Here is a 16,012-nt window from a genome sequence, read left to right on the forward strand (position 1 = left end):
GTGTTCTCCGTGTTCCTTTATATTTACTGTGAGTACATCATTGTACCTATCCAAGTGTTTCAAGTTGTGTGTGTTTGTGTATTATTAATTAATACAGCTTGTATTATTAATTAATACAAGCCTCTAGAAGATTGCCTCCGTTGCTCTTGGAGTAGAAACAAGATAACAACGAGAAGAAGGTAATAGGAGGAGAGAAGCGACCAGTACAGATAAGAGTTGAGGTCCTTTCTGCTTTTCAGGATTTGAGTCGGCAAATCGAATCTTGGCTAGGTGTTCCCTCATATTTTTGCATATTTATTGAAAAAATTTTAAATTTTATAATATTATAGATATTTAAATAAATAAATATATTCATGAAACAAGTAATATTCGTGGAAATTTTTCATAAAATTTCTCGTACATTAATTATTACAATATGTTTTGATTATACTTGTAAAATATATATTTTAATCATTTTTAATATCAGAAGATATATTTTAATAAATCTGCAATCTGAATTATAAAATAAAAAATAATTTTATAAGTATGAATAAATAAATGATATGTTTCAGATTAATTAATAATAATTTGAAAGTAATTTCTCTTCCTAATTAAAGAAATAAAAGAAGAGATAGAGAAATTACTATACGAACTATACGAATTCTTTCATATAAATATACATATAATAAATGTTTAAAAAAATTATTATTATAATTATTCTATTTTAATAAAAAGATCCTTTCATCGATTAAGGACAAAGAAATTTTCTTCACCTTGTTCACAATATTTTTTTTTTTATTTCAAAGTATGAAAAGATAATGAAAGGAAGTTTATCAAGTTTCGGTATTTTAATTGAAAAAATTTATCTCGCAGTCAAAGGAGAAATTTATTTAACGACAAAAGAAAAAAAGGGGGGAAGCAGAGAAATCTGTGTTCGACAAAATTCTCTTGAAAAAGCCGAGCAAAATCCTCTCTGTTGCAGAGAAAGGGAGGAAAAGAGGAGATGAAACGAACTTTAATCACAAGTGAAAATCGGGAACAGCGATCGGAGACGTAACTGAAACTGAAACAACCGACAGGACGCGTTAAACGAACTGTCAAAAATACAGAGTCGACGAAACTGTGTTGTCACGCTCTGTACTGTGGTAAAACTGGAACGTGTTGCAGATCAATGTCGATCACGGCTCGAAAGTTTAGCGATTTCACTCTGAATTATCTCTTGTCTTCCGCCAAAATCGGATTAGAATTTTTAAAAACGCAATTAAAACATTGAGATTACATAGATCGAATTCTAAACTATTTCGTCTAATTTTAATTTTTCGAAAATGGATAAATAATAATTCTTAATAACATCAAAGAATAAAATATTAATAGCAATGAAGAATTGAAACATTTGAATATAAAGTTTTTCTTCAATAAGAAATAATTATAATTACTTCTTTAAATTAATTATTCTGCTTGAATATCTTTCAATAATAATGTATTAAACAGTAAATTGTTCCATAACAATAACATTGCTATTTACCAATAACAATGATAGCAATCTGTTTCAATATCTGCTCCAACGTTTCATCACTTCGATTCGCTTAAATTATTTCTTTATTTGCATCATCTTCTTTTTTTCAATTCTTCTTCTTAATGAAATATTTATCCCCAATCGAAAATAGCAGGATTATCGATAAGACTGCAAGAAGGAAATATTCGATCGACAGGTTTTATTCTGGCAAATGACGCATTTTAACAACGAACCATTAATTCTGCGCATTCGCGCGTTACACCACAGTTCCCTCTAGCATATAGGCGAAATGTTTATTTTTGTCGTCAGAATTCACGCTGTTTCAGCCACCTCTAGAGTACGCCTATTTTAAGCGTGTTACCGCTTCTAGGAAAGTTGTTGGGGATGTGTTCGACGATAAAACGCGAGAGGCTCGTTTGCCGGGTTAAATCTTATTAAGGTGATTCAATTAGAAACAAAGACTTTATCGCGAATCTATGGAGAAAGTAAAAGTAACTTCTATCTTACATTGAGTATTCTTCTTGTGTTTTGTGAGAAGATTTGTGAGAACGGTGGCAGAGTGGTCGTTCCAAAGTTTTGTCTTTTTCAGACAGCTGACAGAAGATGAGTTTATGATCGTTTAATAAACTTTGGTGTTTACTATTTCAAGTTTTGCGTTGATAATTCTTTTATCTCGCTCTATAAACGTCAATTTTAACTTCAATAATGTGTTATATTAAGTTAAGTTGACTGAAGATACATTCCTTTGGGAAATTTTCGTGTTGAAGTATAATAATTACGTTCAGAATGTTCTTGCAGAAAATTTTGAAATTTTCACTCGATTATAAATGCTTATGATGTAAATTTATAAGTAATATTTATAATGATAAACTTTTTATATGAAACTTATACGTCTCTCTCTTCTAATTAATATAGTTTAAATATTAAAAGTTCAAATCTTGAAACTTTTAGCGATAAAGGATTTTCTTTTAACTTTTACTCTTTTTGTTAATTTCAATTTTTAATTTCAAAACTTTCTTTAATAATAATTCCAAGTACAAATAGATTTTGAAAATTTGTCAAAATATAAATCCTTCGATTTTATTACTATAAATTTATCACAGAAGGAAAAAATTCGTTTCAATATAAATATATTTAATAAGATAATAAGATAATATTGCGAGCTAAAATTATACAATACAATTATATAATAGAATAAACCTCGTTTCTTATCCTAATTCGACTAAAGAGCTTCGGGTAATCATGCATAATCAGAGAATAATTATTAACGGCAAACAATGTGTAACGTGTATCGAGCGTATTATCCAAAAACGTTTCATTGTCGCAGGTGTTATTAAAGCCCCATCGGCTAGCCTGTGATAAAGCAGCTCGAGTCAACAACGGGGATTGACAATCATTATTCCCGACTCTTTGCAATTTAATTAAACGGTATCAAAATTGTTCGAGTTGAACAATTGAATCGAATTACGAATCTTAAACATTAGCCTTGCGCCCTGAGTTTCCTAACCAAGTTTGAATTTCTATCCAGAAATGTATTTAATATTCAGAACTTGGGATGGAAATATGATTTTGCATTATATCGAGGGAGGGATTGTTAAAGAAACGAAAATTTGTGTTTTCTTGAGATTGAGACACGTATTCAGTTGTGAATTTGATATTACTGTAAAACAACTATTCAGTTTGATGAAATGAATGATTTGAGAGATATAAAAATCTTTTGTGTCAAAAATTTAAAATATATTACTTTGAAGTGAAATTATATTCTATTCAATTTCTATTCATTTTTAAAAAATTATTTTATCGCGATTCTGTTTTTGATACTCTTCATATCAAAGTGCAATGGATAATTATGTTAAATAATCGTTACTGAGGGCTGCAAAGCAATAGTATATTCAGATTCTATTTATATTAAATTTCGTAATATAATTTTCATAATGTGAATTAATGTAATATTGCATATAACTAAAAGTAGTAACTTTGTAATTATAATAAGTGCAATTATATTACGTTTGAATATATTTATTTATTTTATAATTATTCTTAACGAATAATTATGAATTAATTAGAAATTCAAGATGACTATAATTTGTTATAAAGTATTTACAATTTTGTGCATTATGTTAATCCTGCTACTGTTATATTTTAGATACTATATTTAGATATTAAATCATGAAATTCAGATATTTATTTCTGAAATAATTAGTAGTTATGTTACATTTTAATCATCGAAGTGTTTGTAATAATTATATCGACTTTACAATTATATTTACGTGTTCCATAAATAATTAATCTCTCGAGAGATATATTGGTGCATTTAAATAAGATAAAAATCAAATATTTGAAATAATATAAAATTTTCCTGGAAAATTTAATTTTTCCGAATAAAAGATTTCATCATTTGCGTCATTTTTTCTTTTATTATTTTTTTTTCCTCTCTTCAACTATTTTATACTCCAACATTAATTAATTCATCCCCAATGAGATTAAATTCGCGTCGAAATTTCAATATTAAAAAATCAAACGCGTACAACACGTTTCACGGTAAATTTCCATCAAGCAAAATATTCTTTCCTCCGATTTAAATTAAAACAAATTTCATCTCCTACAGTGCACCGTATCAAAACGGTTGACAAGCTTGATACCGTAAATTTCGCTCGTGCCAATAAAAGATGACTTCTCGACAACCCGCCAACAATTTACATAATCGCCCGCTTTGAATATTTATTCCGCAATGAAACAATGAAACACGTTTGACATTTCCACGATGAGCGAACGAGTAATTAAAGAGTTCTACGTGAGTTTTTTTTTTTTGGAAAAGTTTCATCCAAAGCGACGATCGTTTGTCCAGGTCGAGAAACAAATTTGGAATTTCATAAAGACGAACCCGCTTCGAACTCGATTCCGCGAGTCGGAGTCGTTAATCGTGAAACTGTCAAGAACTGGAAAACCTGCTGGTTCGAACTGGAGTCGCTTTTCCAATATTTAAAAGTTTCGACGAAAAATAAACTGGCCACACTCGTTAAGGCTTCAGAATTTCAGAGACATGGTTTTTAACCGTGGTTTAAAATTATTTACCTTCCGGAGAATTCTCGTCGAGAGAGTTTGGGGATTCTAAAGAAAGCATTATTTCACAATTTCTAGTATTTCGAAAAATTTGATGAAAAGCTTCTTTTCGGATGAAAGCGTTTCAATTTTCGTGGATTTTTTGATTTGAAAATGAGTTTGAAATTGTGAATTATGTGAAAATTTGAGGTTGATATTGAGATGAATAGAGAATTTTTTTCGGTTTCTGAAGCGTACAATTGTACAATTTTCACTTGATGACAGAGAGATACATCTATATAAAATTCGAGTATATGCCAAGTATAATTTATATGCAATTTTTATATTTTGTATATTATATAGCCATTTATTAAATCTATTTTTTTATAAAAAATATACGATATATTTTTTTCGAGTTCCAAAAATGTTTGTAATTTCTTTCAATAATAATAACAAAAAAAAATTTCAAAAATAAAAGTTAAAATTATAAGCACGTCATTCTAAAACCATTCACTAAAGAAATCAAATGAATAAAGATAAAAATAAAACGAGATTCAACAAAATCAAAAGATCACAGTGCAAAAAAATATCAATCCATTCGTTCCATGTTTATTTTCTCAAGTTTCATTCCAGCAAGAAGTTAATACGCGAGTGTATGCGTACCTTTATATAAAAAGAGAAGAGAAAGTTTGATCCGCGATAATTCCTATTCAAATCAAAAGACTATTTTAACTTTAAAATAGTTATCTTCCCAGCAAGAACAAACAACGAGCTGGAAACAAAGATTTTCCTCTGAATGACGAGAGAGGGTTACCTCATTACGGGGATTAAAATTCCTCGACCTCTTAATTCGCCAAAGTTTATACGCGAATTTAGTTAAACTCCAATAACTTTCATCTTCGTTTTATTTCACAAGCTTTTGATCATGATTTATTTTTCTATTTTCTTTTTTTTTTTTTTATTTTTTATTTGCGCCGTGTTCAAAGCTCAATATTATCGGAAAAATTTACGAACTTGATTCGATGAATCGTACATACTATAAATGTATTGGAATAATTAGAACAAGCAGTTTTTTTCAGAGATTGAACTTTTTGATTTAGCTTTCGATCGAGATCGTGAATTTAAAACTTTTACTTTAATACGCTTTTATAGGATAAGTGAAGCTATAAATATACAGATATAATGGAAATCGACAGAATGAGAAATGTGATTTGAAAATCTACTCTATTGAAACTCTATGTATGATTAAATTTGTACCATTTTTTTTTTTTAACTTAATATTTTTCAAAAAGAAATTTTTTTGAAGCTCATTCTTGATTTCAAATATTCAATAGAATATTAATGATACTTCGTTTCTTTAATTTAATCAAATTCCATGATATGTTTTACTGTGAAATTGAATGTAGAATTTTGAATCACAAAATATGATAAAATTAATAATTTGTAACCAAAAATTCTAGAACAAGGAATTTTCTAGATCAACATTCGTCATATTATGAAAAAAAATTAAAAAAAAAATGGATAATACTTTAGAGAAAGCAGTGTCTAGAAGCAGATATAAAGCAGCTGAATCAGCTAAACCATTGTTTGAAAACTAAAGAAGAAGATTTGTGCTTCTGTTTCAAATCATACAGAAATTGCCATTAACAATTCTAAAAGAATCGTATGCTCTAAATTTACAACGTAGACAGTAGTACATCAATGTAATAACAATCCTAAATATGAATATGAAATACGAATATCATTAATTGTTGAGAAACATTGATAAAGGAAAATATGTGTAATTATTTTTTAATATAAAATTTAAGAAACAGGCGTGTCAAAGTATAGACTTTATTCTTTAAAATGAGATTGATTTTTTCCCTAAAATTACATAATAAACGTAATCCTGATAATATTTAAATTATATTTCACAAATCGTATGGAAATCCACGTCGTTAAATTCTTCAAACTTTAAACATATTTCGCCGAACTTCAACAAAACTTGATGTGTTACTTGAATCAACTTCGCTAAACTATTCATAAATCCTTTCCCTCCTAACAAAACACGAACTAAACTACATCTCCAACTTCGTAACAACTATTCTACTAAAAAATTCAATCTATAAAATATATTATACATATCATACTTTCGTGTAAATAATAAATAAACATAGCTTGAACTTTTCCATGCTCGATTAACTAAACGTTCCTTCTCTTAAACTTAAATTTTATCATTTTATTAATTTTACACCATTTGTATTACCATTAATATCAAGCATCATAATATCATTATAAAGCATTTTCTTCTAAAAATATTAACAACAAAAAATTAACATTTGAAACAATTTAAAATCGAAAATAAACATTTTTCGTTTCACAATTCATTAATCAGGAGAAATTCGTTTCCAAAATGATTAATGAAAGATCGCGGTTATATAATCCCGCGGCAAAAGGGTGAAATTCTTCCAAGTTCATTAACTTCTTACCAGCTACTGTACAGGATATCCCGGAATTTCTCACGAGGCCACGAACTTGATAATAAACGCCACGAGTATCCGCGAGTATGGCGTTGCCTATCCTCGAAACGGCGACGTGCACCCCATAAATTGTTGCCCTCGCGGGATACACAAGCGCGAAAACTTTATTCTTTCTTCGTTTCGATTTCTTCCCCACCACTTATACCCGGCCACCGTATGCAAATATCGCCTCAGCCGCGTCTGGATGGTCGAATTCTTGCCGCAATTTTCTTCCTCCCACCCTTCCCTCGATTCTCGATACCGGGGAAGATCGACGAAAAAGCGTTTTATACGGGGATGAAAGGCTTCCGCGTGCACCCCTTACGTCGAAGAGAGGAATATTTTAAAAGAAATTGAAGATTATGGCACCGTGTGCGATGTTCAAAACCATCAAAGAAGGCAGGTTAAAGATTATACTTGTTATTGTAATTTATGCGGAATTCTTTTTTTTTTTTTTTTTTGGCGCGTGTATATATGTGTATACGTGTTTCTCTTTCATTGTTTTTCTTAGGAGAATAGAATGGATATTTCGTTAATTTCTTTATTTTATTCTATGTGATATGATAATTGAATAATTGCTATAATTTATTAGCATTGTAGCGAATGATATATTTCTATACTTTTAGGAATAAGAATTAAAGTTTAATGGAATATTAAAAAATTAGAAATTGGATTAACTTTGTGATAATTCGTGTTCTGTCGCGTATGCATTTGCATGTATTTTAGCTGGATATTAAATAGAATATCAAGTCAATAAAAAACATTATTTCACATAATCGTATATATATAATCTAATATTAATAATAATAATACATTATTGTTCATGTGTTTGAAAGACATTACAATGAATCGTTTGTAAAAATTATTGAAATATTCATAAAGAATTTCTATGGAGATAATTCATCATGGAGAATGTTTCGACGAAAATAAATCCTTATATTCTTTCACTGTATGAATACGATATGAATTTATTAAATTATCGTGCTTATCATTATTCTAATCCATTCTTTATGTATGTGGAAGCATACATATTAAAAAAAAACAAATTAAAAAAAAAAACACTATTAAAATTCTTTGAAATTATGTTATACTATTTAAATTTTTTTTTAAATTTATATAATATCGTATATATATCGTACATATATAAAAATACTAATCAATGAAATAGTATATCTACGTAACAACAAGAAGAGTAGAATTTAGATTAGAATTTTTCTGCGATTTTTAATCTTTTCAAAGAGAATATTTTTTAAAATATTGTTTATAAAAACACGATATAATTATTTTAAATAGAAATTTATTTCAAAATCATTAAATTTATATTAAAAAAAAGAAAAGAAAAATTTCTCGTATATTCGTCATACTTTTATTTCTTTCTTAACTTAAAATTTTCTAGAACAGAAAAAGAATAAACAAAGCAACCGACCTATATATCCCTTGATCCACAAATTACGAAAAGCAGTTGTGCCTCGCAAGATGTTTACAATTACTCTATTTCTGGCGCCTGGAAATGCGAAATCGTCGCTCACCACCTTGGAAACATTAACGTCTTATATATAGGGAATATTAGGTTTGTTCCTATGTAACTAATTCCATTAGAAACCATAAAAAATCAGGTTACAATAGTCAACTTGATCGGAAAATAAATTGATAAACCAATGTGAATAAATTCGTGCAAATAAAAAGAAATATATTCTACATGTGATCAGCTATTATACATTTTAAGAAATCTGTAATTGTTACAGCTACAATATTTTTGAATCATTTCAATAGATTACATTAAATTTTGAATACAATGTTTCACGTCTATCTCTAAGAAATGTTTAAAAAAAAAAATGGAATTCTTTTTAAAGATATGAAATATTTCATTGACAGCAATGAGCAACAATCATTATGACACGAAAAAGTTATTCAATCTGGAAATCTGAAATGCATAACTGATGAGAATATACATTGGATGACAGAAACTTCGAAAAATTTCGTATTCGAAAATGCAGGGTGTTCAAATGCGGGGATCAATGCGGGGATGATGAGGACGTGAGAGAGAGAAATTAACTCGTTTTTCCTCCCTTCGAGACGAAAGTGGATATGACGAATGTGGAAAATTTTGTTCTAAAACAAGCCAAAACAATCTGTCAGAGTTTCGTTGTACGATATCCAAACTATGATCGAGCTCTCGATTTCTATCTCACTCGAAGATTCCGCGTAATCTATAAATATGCATCGTGCTTGAATTCGCCAGACTTCGGTCACGTTACATACACGTAGCTAGAGAATTAATATTTTTATTTATACCGTTCTTAAATTTCACGTTTTATTACACGCAATAATTTAATATTTGATGACGTGCATTCACTCGCTTGATGACAAGGAGAAATAGAATAATGTAAATTTTACGATTGAAATTAAATAAAATAGATAATTAATTCTATTGTAAATATATACTTATTTTGCAAATAATAGAATTATTTAATTATTCAAATAAAACGTGAGAAGATTAAAGATTCTGTTTTAATTCTGACAGATTTCTGGAAATATGTACATTCGTACTAAATATATCGAATATTTATATATGAAAAGACATGTCACGTCATTTTTCAATTTTATAAATCCTAATCATTGCATTGTTACAAAGAAACATCACCCTTATTTTTGCTTCAATTATAAATATCGTATTCTATATCCAAAAGACATTTAAATCGATGATTTAAATTAATAGTTTCTTAGAAATGTTCAAGGAAGATATTTCCATTTTTAGTTTTTTCCTAATTACAGCAATGAATACAATGAACGAATTGGCACATACGTTCATTCGTTGCATCACGTTTGAAAATATACGCACAATAATTTCAACAAAGTTATCGTTTAATATCACTGATATAACTAATAAGAAAAATTTGATAAACAAAATAAAAAAAAGAATATAGAAATCACTGATAAATCTAATTAAATTTCACAAGTTAAATTAACACCTTTCATAAGACGTATCTTTTAAAAAATTAATTTTAAATCTTTCAAACGATTAATATTTATAAAATTGATCACAACTCAAATACAATATTCTACACTTTGTGTACATATCTTTATTTTGACATTAACGATATCAACTGTACACCATAACACAATACGTTTCATTCATTGCTTCATTACTGTATGATAACAATAACACAAAAACATTCTTTTCCCGGAATAAACGCAAAACTTCGTCATCGCGTATCCACGCGTATACATCTCCCCTTATTTACACAAAACATCGCGCATTTCCAGGTAACAAGAGACCAAAGCCATTAACCCTGATCACCAATTGAAATTACACTTTGTGCGTCGCGACCGATATTTCGTGGCGTCGTGTTCCTCGAACAACAACGACAATCGACAAAGCTTGTTTATTCGAGTCCAAGTAACTTGCCCGCTCTCTGTAACAATCACGAGTTCGATAAATTTCGTAAAACGCGCGACAACAAGCCAGGCTTCTACGAAAAACGGGATATTTTTTATCGCCACAGTCGCTGGAAATTCTCAAGAGCTCGTTTTCATGAGTTTTTCGTAAATTCTATCGCGGGCCATTTGTACACGCGTCCCAGTTCCTTTTCTATCTACGTTTTTCTTCGGAATATCTAACTCTTTCCCTAACCTACAATCGCGAAGTTTTTGTTACTTCTAATCTGTCATATTTTTTTAAAACGTTTCTGAAACTTTAAAGATTGAAATTTTTTAGAAATAATGACTCGAATCTCAAGAATATTCGTAAAGCAATCAACTCTATTCCTTTAGGATCGTTTCTAAAACCAAAAAAAGAATAATTGAACATTAATTTTATCGGATTACAAAAAATCGAGAATAAACTCACCTCTAACACACTGAAGAAGTTGGACAAAGCCTAGGAGCATGAAGAGGATCATCCTCGTCAGATCCCTGTCCGTAATCCTGCTAGGTAAATCCTGTCCACTTGCCATCCCAACGACGAATCAAACGACGAGGCAAACGAAACTCGACTCAATAATTCACGCACCACATTCGTCGGGTCACTGTACCGTGGATATATCCTTCTCTCACAGCCAACACACAACTCACCGACCAATATTACCCTAATTTTCAAACAACAGGTCGCGTAGAGATCGTGGAGTACAGTTTCCTGCACTGTTCTCGGCCGTGGTTGGCCAGACAGGGCCCGATCGACTCAAGCCGGATCGTGGATACCCGGAACCGCTAGTTCCAAGATTCTCCCACGGAGATCGATCCTCCCGCGGAGCATCCGATCCAACACGCCGGGATCACAGCGAATCCATTGGAAACACGACATACACCAAAACGGGTAAACGTAGCAAATCTGGATCCAAGGATGGAGAGCCGTCAGATTGACGGAAGCGTGTCACACGGAGGGACGAAAACGGAGCACGTGCACGCTCGATAAACGGCGGGCTACTGGTGCAGCCAGCCACCGGACGGGAAGGAATTGGAGGAGACACGGAGGGAATCGGGTCCGAGGGCGTCGACAAGCTTCCACTTGGTTAGGTAAGAAACTCCTGGTACCCTGAACGAAGGATATAGCGCGCGATATAGAAATAGGAGGAGGAGGATCGCTCTAGAACGACGCCTTTTATCTTAGAGGCCACGGGTCGAGAGTATAATAATCACGTCGAGAGATGATCGTGCACCGTGTGTATCTGTGTTTGTGTGTGTGTATGTGTGTACTGCGTGTGTTTTCGAACGAGAGCGACGATAGAGATAGGAGAGAGGCCGCGAATAACGTGCCGGGATACCGTGGTGGCACGACGCGATACGACCGATTCGTACGCTCACCCGAAACTAAGCGGTTCTTGGCGAACGGCGCGCACCTGTCGTTCATGCGGGTCACTGCGCATGCTCTTACGAAGGAAGCCGACTGCCACCGCCAGCTCTCGTCCATCCGGGGTGGCGGCAGGTGGGAGAAGCGTGCACACGACCGTGGAAAGGTGGTGGAAATGTCCTGCGAATTAAGATTTCCTGATGGATCTAGAGGGTGGGTATTATTTCCCATGGATTGTTGTTTCGAATTCGCTTTGATGTTTGATGTACGACGTCGAAGTTTCAGGGTATATGTCGTTTTCTTGACGAGGGTTAAGTTGAGATAGTTTGAGATAGTTTTTGAACGAAGGGATATGATATTCTTCGAATCAGAGTTATTGGGTATTAAAAAGTAGTTAAAATTTTGAGTAAAGTTATTATTTCTCTGCATTTCAATGTTTCTTGGAGAAGAATTTTTAGTAAGTTTTATTAATTTTTAATCTCTTTACTTCTTGAAACAACATATATTGATTTTTTGTGTATAGTGAAATAAGGAAATATAGGAGAATTTATGTACTTGTGTATTTTTGCTAAAAATGGAATGATTTATATTTATTTTGGTAAATATATAAATTAATATAATAACAAACTTTTTTTTAACTAATTTTTGTATCTTATTTCTAGAATTTTGTTTCCAATTACGTTAATAGAAAATGTATATTTTATTTTCTTTAATAATTTAATTTGCAAATTAACAATTCATGATTTGAATTAATTATTGGAAAAAAAATTATCGATCACCGAGTTTCTCGAGAATATGAAATAATTTATATGAACTTTCAGTAGAATGAATCAGTGAATGAAGATGCCGCGTGTTATCGATTAATGATGTATATATGTGTTCTATCTCGAGCAGAACTCTTCTTTCTTTATGATATCCTTTAGATTTCTAAGTAACTGAAGGTGTAAAGATGAAATGATTTCTGTATCTATCTATCATGCTTTAGACATCTAATTAATTATATTTATATCCCATTTCTAGCATTTTGCAATGTGCAAGAAATCTTTAAATTAAATAATAAATTAAATTTCGTTTCAAATAATTAAATAATTTAATTAAAAAGAAAAGAAAATATTTATTAAAATAAATTAATCTTATTTAAATTATTTTTTATATATAAAATCTTTTCTTTTACAAATAGTTTTGAACAATTATAATAATCCATTACATAACCTGTTTGTCAGAGATCAGGATAGCCAGATATTATTAGTATCGTTTATGATCATCCTATTGTGGCTGAACATCTGTTACCTTTGGCGTCACGCTATGTGATTTCACATGTTATGGGAACGCCTGAAAGACTTCATTTTTTCATTTCTTAATTCAGAGAACGAATTGTTTCTAAAATAAATACTTTCATCGTTCATCGTCAAATCAAGTACAGAAAAATATCAAATTATTAATATTTCAGATGTCATTCAATCTCTGAATTTATTATTATACAAAAGGGATTTATTTGAATACTTTATTTTTAGTAGTTTGGAAATATATAGAAAATTTTGTCGCGATATAATATTATTTATTGGAATAATGGATTTTAAACGAAATAATCTTATTCAAATGAAATTGTTTTAATCCAGTATAATTCTTCGTTGAGACTGTAATCGACAGTGATATGAATTTTCCATCGTTATTATTATATTTTATTATTATGTTACTGTATTACATTATGCAAATACCTGTTGTATAACGACTTTGGCCATGACGTATACACATGACATAAATGGAATAAAATTACTAAACAAAAAGGACACGCTTATAATTATAAATGCTTGTATTTATAAATTTTTTTTTTATAAATTTCAACAAACAAGATTTCACAACTCGTATAACATGACAAATTAATATTCTCAAAACTTTACATAAAAATACAAGATCCAAAAAAAATAAATAAATAAATAAAACGATTCATCATATCTTCGTCGATTAACAATAATCGATGAAAAATTTGAACGATCCCTTCATGCTAACTAACAAACTAACTATAATCATAGATCGAACAACTTCAAACGTGTTCAAATTAACCAACTATTTACAGAATTCCCGATTCATAATTAAAACATTAAATCGAATAGAAATTGACTCATCCTCTATCAACGTTACCTCGTTCAAACTCGAATAGCTCACGTTCGGACACCTAAGTGGATTCAATCGACGGGAGTTCATTTAATCGGTCGCTAACTAAAATTTCGTCTCGATAAATGGAGTCTGGATAAATGGAATTCCGGTGTACTTCGTTTCGAAAAACAGGAAAACACGCACTTGTTACGCGATTCTGCCGATTCGTTTGTTTACGACGATCCGTCAGTTGGAGTACGTTTAATTAACGGAGTACGCCTTTATTACCTATGAAACAAACGGACTGGACAGCATAGAATTTCTTTCGGGCAAATGAATTTTCTGGTTGGCAACCGGGCTACTGCTAATTACTCGCCCGCCTGCTTATTAGTATAAGAGCGGGTAATTGGGCCAGACAAAAGAGATAATGTATATGTTACGTCAAATTAAAAATGGCCGTGAATCCTCTCTGTAATACGCATGCTATCGCTCAAAAAAATTAAATAGAATGTTTTTCATGAACTTCGTAATATTTTTTAATCCTTGTTATATAAATATGTATTTAATTTTAGTTAATGTTTTTATATATAAATAAATTGTTGAATAAATTAAATATTTATTTACACGATATATTTCTGTTGTAGATTATTTTTTAAATTATTCATAACTATTAATAATTCATCGATATCTATTTTCATCATTGTCATGACACTATGTTGTTCAATTCATTATACAAGATATTTATTAATCAAAAGAGGACAATAATCAGAATTATTCAATTTGGAAATATATAAAATATATTGTTAAACAAACGATATTGATAATGTAATGAGTAATCAATGATTTAAAAATAATTTCTTCTTTGTATATTTGTATATTTTTTCTTAATTTTAAATTTGCAGAGAATATATTTAAAATGAAACATATTTCTGGACGAAACTGTAAATTGAAGTTTTTTTTCGCAAACAAGCTTCATTGAAAAAAATACGAATAGTCCATTCGCGTTGCGTGGATTTACGAATTTCCTTTTCCTTTTTTCCCTTTTCTTTCCTCCTTTTTCGTCTGGTCACGAACGCTGATCTTCGACCGGTGATTTTATCAGAATTCCACGAACTCGACGATTCTTTGCCTGAATCCATTCAACAGGAGGCGAAGATATCAGCGTTATGAAATGTAAATCCCAGGAAATGGAAAGAAAATACCAGGCAACTGTGATTAACTATTCCGGCTTCCCGTCTCGATGTTCTCAAAACCATACACTGATACAAATTCGTATTTGTTATAAATACTCGACTCGATAATTGCTTCATTGTTAAACTTTCATGTTTTTTTTTTGTTTGTTTTTTACACTTTCGTGGAGACACGTAGATGAAAGAAATTGCTATTTTCTTCCTTTTCTTTTTTCCTTTCTTTATTTTCCATTCGTAGAAATAATGCGGATTTTGAATTTGAAACGCTTTCGTGAAATTCTCAGGAATATCTCTAATTTAAAAAAGATGATTCAATTAAAGAATTCTTACTTAAAGTAGAAGTTTAATTTAAATAACTGAGCAAAAATAAACTCAGGGGACTCTTCTTTTTTTTTCGTAGATAGTTATGTTAATTTGATAAGCAACTGGCCTACTTTTTCAGAAGGTATTTTGAAACTTCAATGAAATTAATTTTTCTTTTGAAATTGACTTACTCGTCTTTAATGTGTATCCGAATATATTATAAATTTAATTATCATTTTTATCCTGTTTCTATCTCAATAAATTTCAATTGCAAAAATAAAAATAAAAAAAGTTTCTTTTATTTTCTTTATTCAATTTTCTATACATATATATTTTTTTTTCCGCATACCTTCCTTCGCATCTAACTCTTTCTGCTCTTCAATATTATTACTAACAAATGCTTACTGCTCCAACATAAAACGCCAATACAAAGTCTCTCGATTATTACTTTTCGATCCTCGAGCATCTCTCGAGGAATCAAAGAAACCAACTGTACATACACAATCGAGCTTAACTTTTTAATTCAATCCGTTCTCGAGGCCATTATCGATTTTTTCGTTCGAACGTCGAGAATTTCTTTCGTCGATAAAGAGTGGAT

At 30.5% G+C, this 16,012-nt stretch overlaps 1 protein-coding gene and 1 long non-coding RNA gene across 2 annotated transcripts in view; one reads left to right on the forward strand and one right to left on the reverse strand.

Annotated features, from left to right (window-relative positions):
* Window positions 1–255, forward strand: part of LOC116185627 — a 26,419-nt gene extending 26,164 nt beyond the window's left edge. The window contains exon 4 of the long non-coding RNA XR_004150491.1: window positions 34–255. This is a non-coding gene — a long non-coding RNA (uncharacterized LOC116185627). The remainder of the gene's footprint in view (window positions 1–33) is intronic.
* The window catches only part of LOC102676127, a 413,064-nt gene extending 401,096 nt beyond the window's left edge, over window positions 1–11,968 (reverse strand). The window contains exon 1 of the mRNA XM_031510593.1: window positions 10,886–11,968. Coding sequence (XP_031366453.1) covers window positions 10,886–10,991 — 106 coding nt within the window. The 5' untranslated portion in view covers window positions 10,992–11,968. The remainder of the gene's footprint in view (window positions 1–10,885) is intronic.
* Between the last annotated feature and the right edge of the window lie 4,044 nt (window positions 11,969–16,012).

This window comes from Apis dorsata, unplaced genomic scaffold, assembly GCF_000469605.1.
Source record: "Apis dorsata unplaced genomic scaffold, Apis dorsata 1.3 scaffold_27, whole genome shotgun sequence".
Classification (NCBI taxonomy): domain Eukaryota; kingdom Metazoa; phylum Arthropoda; class Insecta; order Hymenoptera; family Apidae; genus Apis; species Apis dorsata.